Here is a 17,116-nt window from a genome sequence, read left to right on the forward strand (position 1 = left end):
AACGGCGAGCTGCCTTATCGCCACCACTCACTCCAGTCCATGACAAGCACAGCACCGTGAGCTGCTCCTTACGACAAACACCTCAGCAGCGGCGGGCAGACCATGGCGCCCGGCCTGGTCGAACCGCAGCCAGCAGTGGAGCCTGCTGCCCAGCGATCGCTGTCCTCCACCACCGAGCACTACGACGATACCCTGCGATTCTACCTCAATGGGACCAAGGTCACGCTCGATGAGGCCGATCCGGAAGTGACTCTGTTGGAATATCTGCGAGGCGTGGGCTTGACGGGGACAAAGTTGGGCTGTGCTGAGGGAGGCTGCGGAGCCTGCACTGTTGTCGTTTCGCAGTACAATCCAACAACGAAGAAGATATATCATGCTTCGGTCAATGCGTGCCTCGCCCCGCTAGTCTCGGTGGACGGCAAGCATGTCATCACCGTTGAGGGCATTGGCTCGGTGAAGAAGCCACATCCTGCGCAGGAGCGGATAGCAAAGGGCAATGGCAGCCAGTGCGGCTTTTGTACGCCCGGCATTGTCATGAGCTTGTACGCTTTACTTCGTAATAACGAACAACCGTCTGAGATCGAGGTCGAAGAAGCATTCGATGGCAACCTGTGCAGGTGTACGGGCTACAGACCGATTCTCGATGCTGCACAAACCTTCAGCGGCACCTTAGGCTGTGCGAAAGCCCAGGTCAACGGTGGCTCAGGTTGTTGCATGGAGAAGAAAGGCACAAATGGTGCAGGTGGATGCTGCAAATCGGGTGACGCGGGCGATGATCAACCGATCAAGCGCTTCACGCCTCCAGGCTTCATCGAGTACAATTCCAACACCGAGCTAATATTTCCGCCCGCACTCAAGAAACATGAGTATAAGCCATTGGCTTTTGGCAACAAGAGAAAGCGTTGGTATCGTCCAGTGACAGTTCAGCAGCTTTTGGAGATCAAAAGTGTCTATCCTTCGGCCAAGATTATCGGTGGTAGCACAGAAACACAGATCGAGGTGAAGTTCAAGGCTATGCAATACACTGTGTCTGTCTTTGTGGGAGATATTCCAGAACTACGTCAATACGAGTTTCACGATGATCATGTTGAGATTGGTGGCAACATCACCCTCACCGACCTCGAACATCTCTCACTCGAAGCAGCCGAACGTTACGGCGAAAAACGCGGCCAGCCTTTCGTAGCGATCAACAAGCAGATCAAATACTTTGCCGGTCGTCAGATTCGAAATGTCGGAACGCCTGCGGGAAACCTCGCAACAGCATCACCCATTTCCGATCTCAATCCCGTCTTCCTTGGTACAAACGCAACGATAGTTGCAAAGTCGCTTGACCAGACAGTTGAAATCCCGATGACCGAGTTCTTCAAAGCATACAGAGTAACTGCGCTACCACCAGACGCAATCATTGCCAGTATCAAAATACCCGTGTTCCAGGAGAAAGGCGAACACATGCGTGCCTACAAGCAAGCCAAGAGAAAGGACGACGATATTGCGATTGTCAACGCCGCCTTGCGTGTCCATCTTGACGATGAGAACATTGTCAAAAACTCAAGTCTGGTGTATGGAGGCATGGCGCCCATCACTATCGGCGCGAAGAATGCAATGGCATATCTAGAGGGCAAGAAATTCGCCGACCCAGCAACGCTCGAAGGTGTCATGAATGCACTCGAGCAGGACTTCGATCTTCGATTTGGCGTGCCAGGAGGCATGGCAACCTACCGCAAATCACTTGCACTCGGCTTCTTTTACAAGTTCTACCACGAGGTTTTGGCTGCATTGAATCCGGCAGATGCTGAGCTTGACCAAGATTGCATTCCCGAAATCGAACGCGAGATCTCCAGGGGCCAGAAGGATCATACTGCTGGCAAAGCTTACGAGCAAAACATATTGGGTAAAGAGAAGGAACATGTTGCTGCACTGAAGCAGTCTACTGGCGAAGCTCAATATACTGATGATATACCGGTGCAGAAGAATGAATTATATGGATGCCTGCTGCTTAGCTCCAAGGCTCACGCGAAGATCGTCAGCATCGACACCTCTGCGGCGCTCGAGCTGCCAGGTGTCGTTGACTATGTTGATCATCGAGATCTTCCGAATCCAGAGGCCAACTACTGGGGTGCTCCCAATTGTGACGAGACATTTTTTGCTCTAGACGAAGTATTTACAGCCGGCCAGCCGATAGGAATGGTCCTAGCCACTTCGGCGAAGCGTGCTGAAGCGGGCATGCGAGCGGTATGGGTGGAGTACGAAGAGCTACCCGCCATATTCACAATGGAGGAAGCGATCGCTGCCAACAGCTTTTATGATCACTATCACTGGATCAAGAATGGAGATGTTGACAAGGCTTTCGCAGAGGCTGATCACGTCTTCAGTGGTGTTGCTCGCATGGGTGGCCAGGAGCATTTCTATCTCGAAACGAATGCTTGTGTGGCAGTGCCGAAACCCGAAGATGGCGAGATGGAGATTTTTAGCTCAACACAGAATCCCACAGAAACACAAGCATACGTCGCTCAGGTTACTGGAGTAGCTGCAAACAAGATTGTGACCCGAGTCAAGCGTCTGGGAGGCGGCTTCGGTGGAAAAGAAACACGTTCAATACAGCTCGCTGGTATCTGTGCCACGGCAGCGAAGAAGACTGGTCGGCCTGTGCGATGTATGCTCAATCGCGATGAAGACATCATGACTTCCGGTCAACGGCATCCGTTTCTATCACATTGGAAGATCGCTGTCAGCAAAGATGGCAAGCTGCAAGCGCTCGACGCCGACGTTTACAATAATGGTGGCTGGACGCAAGATCTGAGTGCCGCTGTGGTCGATCGTGCTCTGAGCCACGTTGACGGGGTGTACAACTTCCCGAATGTCTTTGTGCGTGGGCGCATCTGCAAGACGAATACCGTATCGAATTCTGCATTCCGAGGCTTCGGTGGACCTCAGGGCATGTTCATCGTCGAGACTGCCATGGAGGAAGTGGCGGATCGTCTGCAGATTCCAGTCGAGAAGTTACGAGAGATGAACATGTACAAAGCGGGAGAGAAGACACATTTCAGACAAGAGCTGAAAGACTGGTATGTGCCACTAATGTGGAAGCAAGTACGTGAAGAGTCGGAATGGGAACGTCGCAAACAAGAAGTTGCCGCTTTCAACGAGAAGAGCAAGTGGAAGAAACGTGGACTGGCTCTCATTCCCACCAAATTCGGCATCTCCTTCACTGCGCTCTTCCTCAATCAAGCCGGTGCTCTGGTACACATCTATCATGACGGCAGTGTCCTCGTGGCACATGGCGGTACAGAAATGGGTCAAGGTCTACACACAAAGATGACCATGATCGCCGCGGAAGCTCTGGGCGTACCTCTAGACAACGTCTTCATCTCCGAGACAGCCACCAACACCGTCGCCAACACCTCTTCCACCGCAGCATCAGCATCCTCCGACCTAAACGGCTACGCCATCTGGAACGCCTGTCAACAACTCAACTCACGCCTCGCCCCCTACCGCGAAAAATTCGGCAAAGACGCCACAATGAAACAACTAGCTCACGCAGCCTACTTCGACCGCGTCAACCTCTCCGCCAACGGCTTCTACAAAACCCCCGACATCGGCTACGTCTGGGGCGACACCACCAGCGAACAAACTCACATGTTCTTCTACTTCACTCAAGGCGTCGCAGCCGCAGAAGTCGAAATCGACACTTTAACCGGTGATTGGACGTGTCGAAGAGCAGATATCAAAATGGATGTTGGTCGCTCTATTAATCCCGCAATCGATTATGGGCAAATCGAAGGGGCTTTCGTACAAGGTATGGGATTATTCACAATTGAAGAATCTCTATGGCATCGTGCCAGTGGACAGATTTTCACGAGGGGACCTGGAGCGTATAAGATTCCCGGGTTTAGGGATATTCCGCAGGAGTTTAATGTTAGTTTGTTGAAGGACGTGAATTGGGAGAACCTGAGGACGATTCAGAGGTCGAGGGGGGTGGGGGAGCCTCCGCTTTTTATGGGTTCTGCGGTGTTCTTTGCTATACGGGATGCGTTGAAGGCTGCGAGGAAACAGCATGGTTGTGAGGAGGTTTTGAGTCTGATTAGTCCGGCGACGGTTGAGAGGATTAGAGTGTCTTGCGCGGATCCGATTATAAAGAGGGCGGAGGTTAAGCCGCAAGAGGGGGAGAAGAGTTTCTTTATCAATATATGATGGCAATGTACAGTGATGAGCATGATTTATGAGAACGTTCGAGACTTTTCTGCGATTCAAAGCTTCTGTATCTCATGCAACGAGCGTAGGTGTCACCTATACTAGCTCAACTTCTTGTTTCTGCGCTTCACTTTACAAATCAAGCCCGTCTGGCCCACAAACCAAAAATTATGCAACTCTCACTCCTTCTCCGGATCCGTAAGTCCAAAATCAAATTGTCAATAGAATTGAGGAACCAATTTACTCATCTCCAGCAAACTGATATTCTTCCCCACTACTCGTTACCGAATCTCGTTAGCGACGAAAACCACAAAATGCCACCAGAAGCAACAGAGAAAAAAAACAAGAAAGCGGGGAAAAGAATATAAAAGGAGCGAGAAAATTTCCTCACAACACGTCCTCGCCCCAGCCCCAAACGAAAAATCATTCCGGTCCATTAATTTCAATTCCTCAGGAGGAGCTTCCAACCACCTCTCCAGTCGAAATTCATAAACATCAGGTCCATAAACTTTCTCATCGCGTGCCATGATCCAGGGGTTTGCGCCGATGATTGTACCTTCTGGGAGGGAAATCCTAGTATTTTCGATTTCGAAACCTCCGGAAGGAACAACACGTTCGAGTAATAACCCTACAGCGGGATGCATTCGCAACGCTTCGCGAATAACGGCTTGAAGGTATGGAAGATTTTGCGCTTCGGAGAATGTAGCTGGATCGGAGAGTTTTCCATTTCGTTCTGCGGAGTGAGGAGGGTATCGTGAGCGCGGGGGTTACGACAGAGATTGTAGAAGATTGAACGGAGGGATGCGGCGGTTGTGTCGCTGCCTGCGAAGATGTTGCTTGTGGCGTGGCTAAGCATTCGGGAGGAGGAGATGATTTGTTTCGCCGGAGCCTTCTTTGGTAAGTTTGAAGCGGTCGAGCATTTCTTTGAGGGGGACGGTGTTGAAGTCTTAGGCCTCGTAGCGTTGGAGTTGTTTGGCGGCGAAGGCGACGATGTATTTGCTTGTGTTCATGATTCGGAGGGAGGGGGTTAGGTTGGCGAGTTTTGAGACGAGGGTGCTGCCGAAGAGGTATTTGTGAAGGTATCTATCTGGAGGCATTAGTGACCGTAAATTGAGTGTCTCTGATCGGCCGACGAGTTTTGACTCTAGCCGTTGTCACAGTGTTGGCCGTGGCTGCAGCTCGACAGTCCAGAGAAGTAACGGTGGCTACCTCTGAATGCAACTACCTCTGAGTGCAAGCACCCAACCAAATTCGCTCTCGATCCATAAACTGCTTTGCTGATTAGCTTAGCGACCTGGGGTTGCACTCAGAGGTAGTTGCATTCAGAGGTAGACACGGTTACCAGTGTGGTAAGACTGGCGCTCATATACTTACGATGCTTGGCCTATCACGCTGTTAAACATGAGCCGACCTTCAACCGATTCGAGAATCCGATCAATATCACGTTCTTGCTCCATGAATCCAAGAGTGTTCGAAAACGTGATGGACGTTATCGTATCGAAGGCATACCTGAATATCAGATTAGCCATTAATCAACAATGCTCATCACGCATCAATACCAGTGCAACCAAGTCCCAAGATCAATATCCTGCCCAACCAGTCTATTGAACTTCTGCACAACCATTGCCGAACAAGCGTCGTTCATCGGCTCCAACTCCTTCAACGTATTCAAAGCATAAGCGTTCGCGATAGGTCGTCGGATACCTCTGTGCGCCGTGCCTCTCGTTCCGAGAATACCGTGCTCATCATCCCAGTCGGGGTTTTGATATCGAACGGCAGGTAAAAGTTGGATTTCATGAATTTACTGCCAATACCATAGACCTGCGGTATGAGTGCAGCATCGCTGAACATGACATGATTGGGACCGATTCGCACTAACTTTCCATATTTTTTGTGCAATTGGAGATGGTAGTCCATTTGTTTTCCATGGGCGCAGCTTATGACCCTATGGAGGTCGCTGATTGAAGCGAGAAATGGTCCTGGGATGTGCCTCAAGCCTGGTCGAAAACGAATGCGGATAATGTAGACAATGCTGCAAAGTACGATTCCGGCAATAGTGTATGGAAGTAGTGTCCATACGGACGTCTGGTAGAGATTGGAAAGCATATCGCGTGCACCGTCTAGTTGCGGGCAGCAAAGCGGAAAATGGGCAAAACGCTCACTTTGCGATGTCTCTCGCGAACTGCATTTTGTAAGCTGCCTCGCTTGTCGAGACGGAGTGCCTTAGCTGCGATGCACAAGTCAGAGATACGGGATCGAAAGTGCACTCGAGTTTCCCACTCAGAGGGGTACGGAGTTCTCAATCCTGGTTTCTGTTTTGTTTTCCGGCAGTAGACCGTGTAAGCACCGCTAGGACCCTGTCACGATGTCTATCGAATTGCAACTCGTCCAGCGTTCGACAAAATTGTTGCTGTTGACAAGCAGTGCCTGGTATGTGAGCGGGATGGCGCCCCTTTCATGGTTCTCTCTTGTTGGTCGGCACGTGCGGAGCCATTGAGGGGACACGAGGGTCCATTGCTGACTGCAACTGGGCGGGGAGAGCTGTGTTGCTTCGGTAGTTAGGTTTTCAGCAAAGTGCTGATGAAATGGAAGTAGTGGCCATGACGTGACCAGTTTCAATATTGCTCCAACGTCCATGCAGCAGACTCCTTAGCTCTGTGCTTATATTGTGCAAGGATGTTGTCGGTCTGGTGGCACGCACGGTGACGTCGTGAGCAGAAGCAGTACTGTACGCAAAGAACGCCGTGGTCTGGCAATGCTTATCGCAGCAACTAAGTGACAATTGCAACTCCAAAAAATGAGCTGAAAAGAACGGTTTCCATACCTTCTCACAGCCGGTCCATACGCCTGAACTGCAGTCTCCATAGCGGTGCCACCTCTCCAGCCATTTCTCGTCTTTCATTCAACCGTATCCCCTCTGGGCTTGAGCTCCATTGCGGTCCACCATGATATAATCGTTGTTGCTGTGGTAGTGTGGTGATGGCGATTGTGGCAGAGCTCCGGGAATGCTCGCAGCCAGTTTGTCCGTATCTGCTCGCTTTGATGGAGGGCGGTCAGCGGTCGGCGGCCGATCGGCTGGATACGTGGGTTTCTGTGCCAATGGGCTGGGTCTCGTCGCTGCCCCCTCCGAAGTGTGATTGCCGTTCGTGTAGGGCTTTGAATCGGCATTGTCGCCTCGAGGTGCTGGCGAGCTTTGTCGCGACACCTTGGCCAAGCGCTGTTCGGTCTCGCGAAGTCGGGCTTCGAGCTCTTGCAATTGCTGCTGTCCCGAGCTGACTGTGTATTTCCTGTCGCTAGTCTTAGCGGAGCTCAGGCAGGAGCAGAGCTGATCAGGCATACTTTTCCTCAATCGTCCTTGACAAGTCGTCGACTTCCCCTAAGCCAAACATCGAGTCCAGGTCGGCAGCGAAGTTCTGCGCAATGGTGCTGCGAAGCGGTCAGTATCGCCTGCTGCGCAAGAGGAGCTCTACAGCACCTACGATTCGGGACGAGGGCGCGAAACCCGCTTGGGCTGCTGCTCCTCTTCCGCCATGTTGTGGGATTGAAGATGCGCAAAGGGTTCGAGTGGTGGTGCTGCTTCTGCTACTACTGCTACGGGTTCTGCGCCTGCCTCTTGGCTAGGAGACGGTGGGCGGGCGACAACGGGGTGGGTGACAAGGAGGCACACGAGCAGAGGGTCGGCGCGTTGGGCGTACGGGCAACACTGGTGGTTTAATTGACAATTCCAGTAGCAAGAGATCTACGGTGACGATCCGCACCGCAGGGGAGGTTTGGGTAGGGAGTTGTCTCGGCTGCACTTTGTAACGCAAGGGCCTCTTTGCCGGAGACACTACGCTGTGACAGCCTGCCCGCGGCGTTGGTCGAGTGTCGTCAACAGGAGTAGCAGATAGCAGACAGTCAGCCGATTGCCGCGATGCCGTTGTTGGTGACGAACGCTGCTGTTGTTGGTTGTCTCGCGGTTGTCCGTGTCAATGCCGCTCCGCAACGCGCTGCCCGCAGCAGCAGCAGAAGGCAACGCGCGACCAACGCCTTGAGGCGCGCCGGCCTTGGCACTCTCAGATTGAGAATGGGCCCTTGCTCTCTGGTCGCAATCTGCACCGAACACACGTTGGAACGACACACCGCACGCCCATGGGACCACGTCCGCCACCGACACGCCGCCCGTAATTCCATCTCGCATCTCCGCTCCGTCCACCGCTCCGCGACCACGCGCCCCCTCACGGCCTCGCCGCCTGCTTGCCTGACTGCCTGACGCTCGCACGCCCGCCGGACATGTGCGCCATCTGATGAGACACCTGCTCTCGAGAATATGAGCGGCCTGCATGCACAGAGACGACCCGACCGATCCAGCGAAGTGGCGCGCCAGTGCTGGAGACGGCGCTTTCATGACACCTCTCGTCACCGCCTACACCCACCTCGAGTCGCTACTGCTCTTTCAGGCCTTGCGATGTGAGGGCGTGCACCCCATCAGCTTCAACCGCATTTCGAGCCAGCTGCTCAGCGTGCCATTGGTGCGCAATGACCCTGCCTTCGATGCCGGTCGCTTGAGTCCCGACGCTCTGCGTGAGCTGTATCTGGGCCTACTCAAGGAAGAGGTGAAGCATGACTTGGGCCGCGACCATGATGAGGAGAACCACCTTTCGAACGGCGATGCGTCTCCCAGCAGTCGCAAGCGCAAAATCGCGAGTCCAGTGCTGCCCACGGTCCACGAGGCAGCACAGCATGCGCATCTGATTCCTCAACTCGTCACCCGGCTCTACGCGAGATACCGCGAGAATGCAGTGTCTAAAATCAAGGGCTACGAGACCAAATACGCCGAGAGCAAGCAGCACGTTGAGGACATTGAGGCTGGACTGTGGGACGAGCGGCTGCAGCGTGAGGAGAGTGCAAGACGTCTTCCAGAGCGTGCTGGCCCTCAGACCCAGAGCCCGAAGCCCTCGCCGAAGCCTTCATCCACTGCTCATACGCAGCCTGTGGTTGCACGCCCAGACATCGTTCGCACTCCATCTGCGACTGCCAGCCCGGTGATACCAAAGCAGCCCGAGGTTTCTTCCCAGGCAACCTCGAAACCATATGCTCAGGCCAAAATCGACGCCGTCATCAATCATGGACCTGAGCCACAGCATCGGAGGGCATCTTCCAACACAAAACTGCCACCGTTGTCTGAGATGGCACCTCAATCACCTCGCTTCGGTATCCCACCAAAAGTTACAGGTCAAATACCGCAGCAAGTGCAGGCTGTGCCTCATACCCATGCAGCGAATCACAATTATGTTCAAGGCCCTCCTAGTGGACATCATTCTCCTTATGGGCCCCCTCATACACATGGCCGCCAAGGATCTATGAGCAGCCCTCAGCTGCAACAATCCCTTTCCCGGCCCTCTTCGTCGCCTCGGCCAATACTCCCTCCTCCGCCGGGCATGGCATTACCGCCCCCATCTCCCGTTGGTCACACCGGCTCACCTGGGCAACATCAATATGCCGCACCCATACAACAACAGCAGCAGCAGCATTACCAGCAGCCACACAGACCTCCTCCAGGAGCTGCTCCAGCGCCGTATCAGAGCCCTATCCCTCCTCATGCGAATAATTACTACCAGCAGCAGCCACCTTATCAAGACCGGCGGCCTTCATATCAACCTCCGCATCCGCAAACGCCTACGTATGGACATCAAGCGCATGTGCAACCTCATCCTGGTCAGATGCATCAAGGAGCGTTTATGCAACCATTCCAAGTGGCTCCTCAAGATCCGTCCAGGCCAATGCACCACCAGCCCATCCGCCCTCAACCAGCGCCTCCAATCAACGCACCAAGCGCATCTACGTACGTTCCACACGCGCACGGAACGCCAGCGACTGCTCCACGGGTGGCACCGCATCTTAATCGCAGGGTCGAAGACGTACTCAGCATGCTTGCTACACCACCGAGGGGGAACACTCGGCCTAAGCCCAAGCCTTTGTGGAAGGAGGAATTCCAGCCCTCTCCCTTGCTGCCTTCTGCAGAGAAGCCTCGTCCCATCATTGAGCCACTCAGTCCAACACAGGAGCGAAGGTCACCAGCACGTGTCGCGCGTGGTGGTCGTGGGCGGGACGTGTCGTCTGTCGAGGATCGACTCCAAGCCGAGCCAGCATCGAAAAGTAGAATCAGCAAGCGAAAGGCCAACGCACGTGAGCGAAGTCCTGGAGGTCATAGTGTGGTCTCTTCGACCGCCGACGAATCGCTTCGCGCACGCACACGTAGTCACTCTGTCAGTACCGCCACTGGTGCTAATCCCCATTCCGATGATCGACCACCGAGCCGAAATGGTGTCAAATTGGAGCCATCTACACCTGCAGACACATCCGAGGATGCAGCAGCTCCTTCTGCTACCCCTGCATCTGGTCGGGTGACTCGCAAACGCCGTGGCACCCTGCAGAACCAGCAGCAACCACCATCAAAGCGCAAGCGCCAGCAGTCACCGAACAGAGGAGATGATGGAGAATCCTCCACCCCCGCGCCACGCAGCAATACGGTCATCGCGGTGCGCAATTTCAACAAGATGTCGTCGGCTGTAATGAACGACATTCTGAGTCACAAACATGCTGCCTACTTTGCTGGGCCCGTCCGAGATCGAGACGCACCTGGCTACAGTGACATAGTGCGGCAGCCGCAGAATCTGAAGACAATCAAAACCGCCATCACGGCCGGCACGCAGCTTGTAAAGGCGGCAACGTCCACTACGGATTCACCTTCTGAGGCTGCAAATGCAACATCAGCTACGGTGGAGTTAGAGCGCACCTCCGATACGACACCACCGAAAGTGATCGTCAATGGAGCACAACTTGAGAAAGAATTGATGCGCATGTTTGCCAATGCGTACATGTTCAATCCTGGCGAAGACGGTATGGCACTCTCTACGAAGGAGATGTTCTCGGACGTTGAACAAAAGATCTCGGAATGGCGAGGTACAGAACGTGCTGACGATGAAGATGAAACGAAGGGCAAGCGACGAAAATTGTAGCATATTAGTAGATCGTGCGCGTCGACTTGACGCTTGTAAGCAAATGAAATGGCGAGTATACTGCCAGCAAATAATCCTCTTGTGCTCACGTCGAGTCGTATAGTATTGACATGTGCATCTTGGCACTTTTGGAAGGGTTTTTGTAACTCGAGCTTGTGATGAACGCCGAGGCAGAAGCTGTGCTGGCCAAAAGATCCTGGCCACCAGCATTGTTCCTGCACTGTCTACAAAGCTGTGCGGGCAACCTCTTCACTCAATCCTGTCTGAGAGTGTCTCATGACTCTCTGTTCAAGAGCAGGGAGCGATCGATAACGTCACTCGTCTCGTGGCGTCCACGATCACAGGCTAAGGCCGCGGTAGCGTGCCGCGAGACAACCAGTGCATAACTCGCTCCTTCTTCACCATTGTACAAGACATAGTCATGCGTGCAAGTTTATCAACTCAATTCAGTCGCATATTTGCATTTCCTTGATCTTCGCTTTCCTTCTAGCAACGATGGCGTGGCCAAACCCATTCTACAGGACAACACCGAATACCAGAAAGTTAGTAATCTACATTATCACATGCCAAAGTGGCAAGACTCCTTCTGACATGAACATTTTTCACTGTACCACAGCGCATGGGGCTATAGATTCGAACTCGACTCCCAACATCTCACACCGGAACAATGCGAACCTCTCAAATTCTCCTACGATACCATTGCCGAAGAAGTTCTGGATCGATTGAATGCCATTTCGCCACCGGAGAAGAATCAATTGCCGAGGAATAATGGACAAGTTTCAGCTGTTGGGAGTACGAATACTACGGGAGAACTTCCCAGGGCAGAAGACGATAAGAAACAAGAATTGAAAGTCCCGCAAAGGGATCTTTATGCGATTTTGAAGGAGAATGCAGAGAAAGATGAATTGCTGGGGAAATTTTGGAAAGAGGTTAATGAAGTTCCTGAATGGGTCGATTGGGACCAAATTCAACGAGGTCAGGATGTGTTTTACAGGTATGGTGGAGCGTGTTTGACGGGTTTGGCATATCAGTCACTACTCGGTGGCATGGGAGCAGCTCGAGTCGTGGAAGTTTTGGCTCGGACGGGTGGTTTTTCGACGAAAGTTGCGAGAGGGAGACTTTTTGAGACGACGCAGCATATTCTGCAATGCACGAAATCGGTGGAGAGTATGCAGCCTGGTGGGGATGGGTTTGCGTCGACGATTCGTGTAAGGTTGCTGCATGCTGCTGTGAGACAGCGGATTATGAAGTTGAGGGCGACGAGGCCGGAGTATTATGATGTTGAGGCTTGGGGGGTGCCGATCAATGATTTGGATTGTTTGGCGACGATTGCGACGTTTTCGTCTTCGTTGATCTATTTGAGTCTGCCGAGGCAGGGGATCTATATTCGTCAGCGGGAAGCTGAGGACTATGTTGCTTTGTGGAGGTATATTGGCTACGTTATAGGTTGCCCGGCTGGACACTTCGAGACGACTGGACAGGCCAAGCGATTGATGGAGACACTACTCCTGAACGAGATACACCCTACTCACACATCGGCTGTGCTGGCAAACAATATTATCAAGAGTCTGGAAGGGCAGCCGCCAGGCTATGCTTCGGCGGACTTCCTCGTTGCGTCCGCTCGTTGGCTCAATGGGAATGAGCTCTGTGATGAGCTGGGATTGCCGCGTCCATCACCATATTACTGGGCATTGATGACAGGGCAATGTCTCTTCTTCGTCTTCTTCTGCTACACTTATCGAATGATACCTTATCTCGACCGGCGGAAGATCGAAACGCTGAAGCAGGTTTTCTGGGCTGTGATTGTACACAGCAAGTACGGACTGCAGGAGGAAACCAGGTTTGCATTCAAATACGTCCCTGAGTACGAGACGATCACGCACATGGGCGAATGCGAGGAGGCCAAGGCGACGTACTCTCACGTCGAGAGTCGTAACTTGAAAACCTTCGTGATCGGCGTGGGCGTGCTGGGAGTGGGAGCATACGTCGGGGTCAAGATAGTGAGCGCACTGGCGAGTCGTGTCCTGTGGTAGCATCTGGTTGTTATAGCTAGCTCGGTCAGCGGCTGCAGCTGCAGACATTAGCGTGGGCATCGTGGCAGGAGACTCGGCATGCCGCTGTGCCTGCCGAATACATGTGTTTATCGCCATTCCGTACGGCGCCGTCAATGTGAGCAGTGCGCCGGTGCACAGTCGGGGAGCTGCCTGGTCGCGGAGCATGCTTTGCTGGGATGAGCCTGGCGAGCAGCTCTTGCATCTTTGGCCGGACCAGTGGCCAGTGGCTGCCCTATTCTCTCGAATGATCGGCGTGCATGCACAGAGGAAGCGCCACGGCGAATCAAGCCATTGTGGAAGCAGCGCCGCCGTGCCGGACGCATTGCATTTGTGGGAGCTGAGGCGCCGTCCTGACCACCGCGACCTCGTCTTCAGCCTTCTGCACGCAGCGTCCAGCGACGAGTCCACCGCGCGCACTCACACCACGACCGGCGGCGGGGACGAACTCTTCTGCGCAGCGTGCATCCGGGGCGGCCATGTGGCAGACGATCCGCACGAGCGAACGTCGACGTCGTCACACAGCAGCAATTGTCGCACAAGGCTAGGCGGCGCGCGGTGGTGCTTGCATCATGCCTCCCAGCGCGCACGACCAGCGGCACCGCGCCCACCACAACAGCGACGCGCAGCGCGGCGAGCAGGGGTCGACCAGGACCAGCAAGGCGCACGGCCAGCGGACGCCGCAACAACGTGGCGCCCGGAGCAACAGTCGCCTGCGTCAGGAACACAGCAGCAGCAGCGGGATCAGTAACAGCCAGGTCGGCATCGGCGGCGGAGAGGATCGATCTGTTGGTCTGCGGAGGCCCTCGCTCACACACGCTAAGAGGACGCACTCAACCCCTGCTCTTCTAGATGAGTCCTTGCGTGCAGCCGAACGGGTTGTCTTGAGTAGTACGGGAGCATCCCTCGCCCACAACAACCACCACGACGGGTACGCTGCGCGCGACGACGATGAGCTGGCCGGAGCGATAGGCGCTGTCCGCATCTATCACCGCTTCCAACGCCCCGAAGTGGAGGTATGTTTGTGAATTCCACCTGCAACGACACCCCCGTGTGCTCTCCCTCCGCCTCCGCTCTCTCCTCTGCCGTGGGACGTGCGTGCGAGTACTGCGACGCGCCAGCGTGCTGCGGCAGCTGCTGGTGCTCTGTTCGCTTCAGCACTGCCACGACCTTTCTACAGACTCGCAGCACAAGAAGAGGACCACGCTAACCTGAGCTTTGTGCGACCACACAGCAGTCGGAACCCCAGCCGCCTGAGATCAACATTGCTGTGATCTCTGCTGGAGACGTCGGCAAATCCACCTTCATTAAGGCAGCCCTCGACCTCAACAGCCTACCCCGATCGCAAGCCGCTGAGCGTCGTTTCCCCTTCGAAGGTCGCCCGTACCTCCTACGTCTGCTGGAGCTGGACCTCAACGAGATTGACACAAACAACGATGGAACGATCGATTGGCCAGACTACATTGAGGATAGGGTAATGCCCCAGGTCAATGGTGCATTAGCCCTGTACAGCTGCGAGGAAGCTAGTAGCATTCGAGATCTGCGAGATATACTCAGTGAGTGGGGGCCGTCAGCCATGTACGAGGGACGCTTGCTGACCGGCGACTTCTTCACACAGAGGCCGTCACCAAGTCATCATTGCCAACTGTGCTTGTTGCAACCAAGTGCGACATCCCTACGAGCGAACGAAAAGTCGAGCCCAGCGTTGTGGAGCAGAACACAAGGCGGATCAACAAGAACATTGCTACCTTGCAGGTCTCAGAGCTTAACCCAGACGGATACAAGCGTGGTATATCGATGCTCATGAATGCCATTGTCCACGCAACGCCAACAGGTATGTGTGAACATGTAGGCGTGTCGTATACTCATGCGCTGACTTCTGCAGAACAACCCTCGGCGCTGAAAAGAGCAACGTCTCTCCGGCGTAGAGCACAGAGTAACTCACTCACTCCAGCCTCTCCCCGTCCCTCTCTTACCGGACATTCACGAGCCAGCTCTGAACATACTGTCAAGAAAGATCCAAACCACAATCGTGTGGACTCCAGCTTTCCTGCATATTCTGCTGGCGAGCGTCTTCGTGTGCCTTGGGACGAAGAACAGATGAACGGCACATTTTTCAACGAGGAGTCGGCAAGCGAGCCCTCCGCAACCTCATCACGATCGTCCATCAGCACAGATGTTCAATCAGTAGTGCCTGGGGCCTCTCCCACCTCAGCGCTGGCTGAAAATGGCGCGACTTTCGATGAGCTGGTCGATCGACTACTAGATCAGCCTACCTCGCGGGCTGATATGAAATTTGCGTCAATCTTCCTGGCTCTGTATCGCAAGTTCGCAGCTCCTGGAAAGCTGTTGGAAGCTATTGTACAGCGCTTCGACACATTAGAGCAGACAGGTGCGCCCATGATGATGAAGTCGACCACACAGCTTCGATATCTTGCTGTCATCGAGAAATGGGTGACCTCATATCCAGGTGATTTCGCTTTCTCTCGGACACGGCGTCGCCTGCAAACCTTTGCACACAAGATCTCTGACACACGAATCTTCACCGCTGCTGCGAAGGAAATTACTGTGGCACTGGAATCTGTCAACGAGGACGACGATACCAATTGGGCTGTCAACGACAAGGACAGAGAAGCTGCAGGCGACCATTCTCGAAGCTCAATGGCCTCGACTGCAAGCACACTAATTGACGACCCGATCTTCACATTCGATACAGAGCTTAGCGGCACAACGCTGAGCTGCGATTCCGACATCTACACTGGACCAAAGATCTCCAATCAGATGATTGCATATGTTGAGCAAGCGCAAAGACATGCGCGAGAATTGCAACCAATACAACGCAATACACTGACCAAGATTCAATGGCGGGCTCTTCTGGACCAACCTGATGAGCTGATCGCGCGTGAGCTTACGAGAATAGACTGGATCATGTTCTCGTCGATACGGCCACGCGATCTGGTACGTCACGTTTCGCTCTCCAAAGAACAAAAACAATCTTGCCGTAACTTGGCTCATGTTGAGCGAATGGTCGAGCACTTCAATCAGATCGCATGCTGGGTAGCGAACTACGTCCTGTTGCACGATAAGCCTAAGCACCGGGTGTTGATGCTGGAGAAGTTTATGCGAATAGCACGTAAACTGAGAGAGCTCAACAACTACAACGCGTTGGGTGCCGTTATTGCTGGCGTCAAGTCGACATCAGTGCACAGGCTGGCAGCGACACGTGAACTGGTGCAGCCCACCGTGGGCAAGGACTGGCTGAAACTTGAGATCCTGATGGCGCCGTCACGATCACATTTCGCATACCGACTTGCGTGGGAGAATAGCTCGGGAGAACGGATTCCCTATTTACCATTACATCGACGCGATCTGGCTACAGCAGAGGAAGGTAATAAGACCTTCCTTGGCGACGACGGTCGCATCAATTGGAAGAAGTTTGAAATCATGGGCGATGTCATTGTCAGCTTGCAACGAGCACAAGGCATGCCCTACAAGAACCTGGGAGGACTACAAGGGAATCAGCAAATCAAGGAGCTCGTGCTCGATGTCAAGCTCCTGAAAGATGAAGACGTAGGTCTAGCATGGGCAAAAAATTGCGGGCTCACAAATACTGACATCTGTACAGGAACTTTATGAACGCAGCACGCAGGTCGAGCCTCCTGCAAACGCCAACGTCGGACCATCGGCAAAATTCAAGTCATTCTTTCAGCGATAATGCGTCAATGACAAACGAAGCACGATTGGATACCGACCTTCAACAACGAGCGGGTGAACTGTCACAAACACCTCGCGAATACCTACATAACAACACGACACTGATGAGCGATGATATTGAAATATATACCCTTCTGTGGCATTTAAGTTCTAACGGAA

The 17,116-nt window shown here is 53.6% G+C and overlaps 6 protein-coding genes across 6 annotated transcripts; 4 read left to right on the plus strand and 2 right to left on the minus strand.

The window, feature by feature from the left end:
* Window positions 1-102: 102 nt before the first annotated feature.
* Window positions 103-4,191, plus strand: RHO25_000091 (uncharacterized protein; the record flags this gene model as incomplete). Its single annotated transcript, XM_023592721.2, has 1 exon — window positions 103-4,191. The coding sequence occupies one exon, from the start codon at window positions 103-105 to the stop codon at window positions 4,189-4,191; it is 4,089 nt and encodes a 1,362-aa protein (XP_023459296.1).
* A 947-nt stretch (window positions 4,192-5,138) lies between these two features.
* On the minus strand, window positions 5,139-5,836 carry RHO25_000092 (uncharacterized protein; the record flags this gene model as incomplete). The annotated part of the gene is made up of 3 exons (XM_023592722.2): window positions 5,139-5,274; window positions 5,566-5,700; window positions 5,751-5,836. The coding sequence occupies 3 exons, from the start codon at window positions 5,834-5,836 to the stop codon at window positions 5,139-5,141; spliced, it is 357 nt and encodes a 118-aa protein (XP_023458193.1).
* Window positions 5,837-7,093: 1,257 nt separating this feature from the next.
* On the minus strand, window positions 7,094-7,723 carry RHO25_000093 (uncharacterized protein; the record flags this gene model as incomplete). Its single annotated transcript, XM_023592723.2, has 3 exons — window positions 7,094-7,478; window positions 7,531-7,617; window positions 7,671-7,723. The coding sequence occupies 3 exons, from the start codon at window positions 7,721-7,723 to the stop codon at window positions 7,094-7,096; spliced, it is 525 nt and encodes a 174-aa protein (XP_023458194.1).
* A 790-nt stretch (window positions 7,724-8,513) lies between these two features.
* RHO25_000094 (uncharacterized protein) lies at window positions 8,514-11,192 on the plus strand (the record flags this gene model as incomplete). The annotated part of the gene is made up of 1 exon (XM_023592724.2): window positions 8,514-11,192. One exon carries the CDS (start codon window positions 8,514-8,516, stop codon window positions 11,190-11,192), a length of 2,679 nt encoding a protein of 892 aa, XP_023458191.1.
* Window positions 11,193-11,687: 495 nt separating this feature from the next.
* Window positions 11,688-13,225, plus strand: RHO25_000095 (uncharacterized protein; the record flags this gene model as incomplete). The annotated part of the gene is made up of 2 exons (XM_023592725.2): window positions 11,688-11,734; window positions 11,809-13,225. 2 exons carry the CDS (start codon window positions 11,688-11,690, stop codon window positions 13,223-13,225), a joined length of 1,464 nt encoding a protein of 487 aa, XP_023458192.1.
* Window positions 13,226-13,815: 590 nt separating this feature from the next.
* On the plus strand, window positions 13,816-16,958 carry RHO25_000096 (uncharacterized protein; the record flags this gene model as incomplete). Its single annotated transcript, XM_023592726.2, has 5 exons — window positions 13,816-14,259; window positions 14,478-14,799; window positions 14,862-15,077; window positions 15,129-16,813; window positions 16,869-16,958. The coding sequence occupies 5 exons, from the start codon at window positions 13,816-13,818 to the stop codon at window positions 16,956-16,958; spliced, it is 2,757 nt and encodes a 918-aa protein (XP_023458189.2).
* Between the last annotated feature and the right edge of the window lie 158 nt (window positions 16,959-17,116).

The sequence above is a fragment of the Cercospora beticola genome, chromosome 1 (genome assembly GCF_033473495.1).
Source record: "Cercospora beticola chromosome 1, complete sequence".
NCBI classification, from domain to species: domain Eukaryota; kingdom Fungi; phylum Ascomycota; class Dothideomycetes; order Mycosphaerellales; family Mycosphaerellaceae; genus Cercospora; species Cercospora beticola.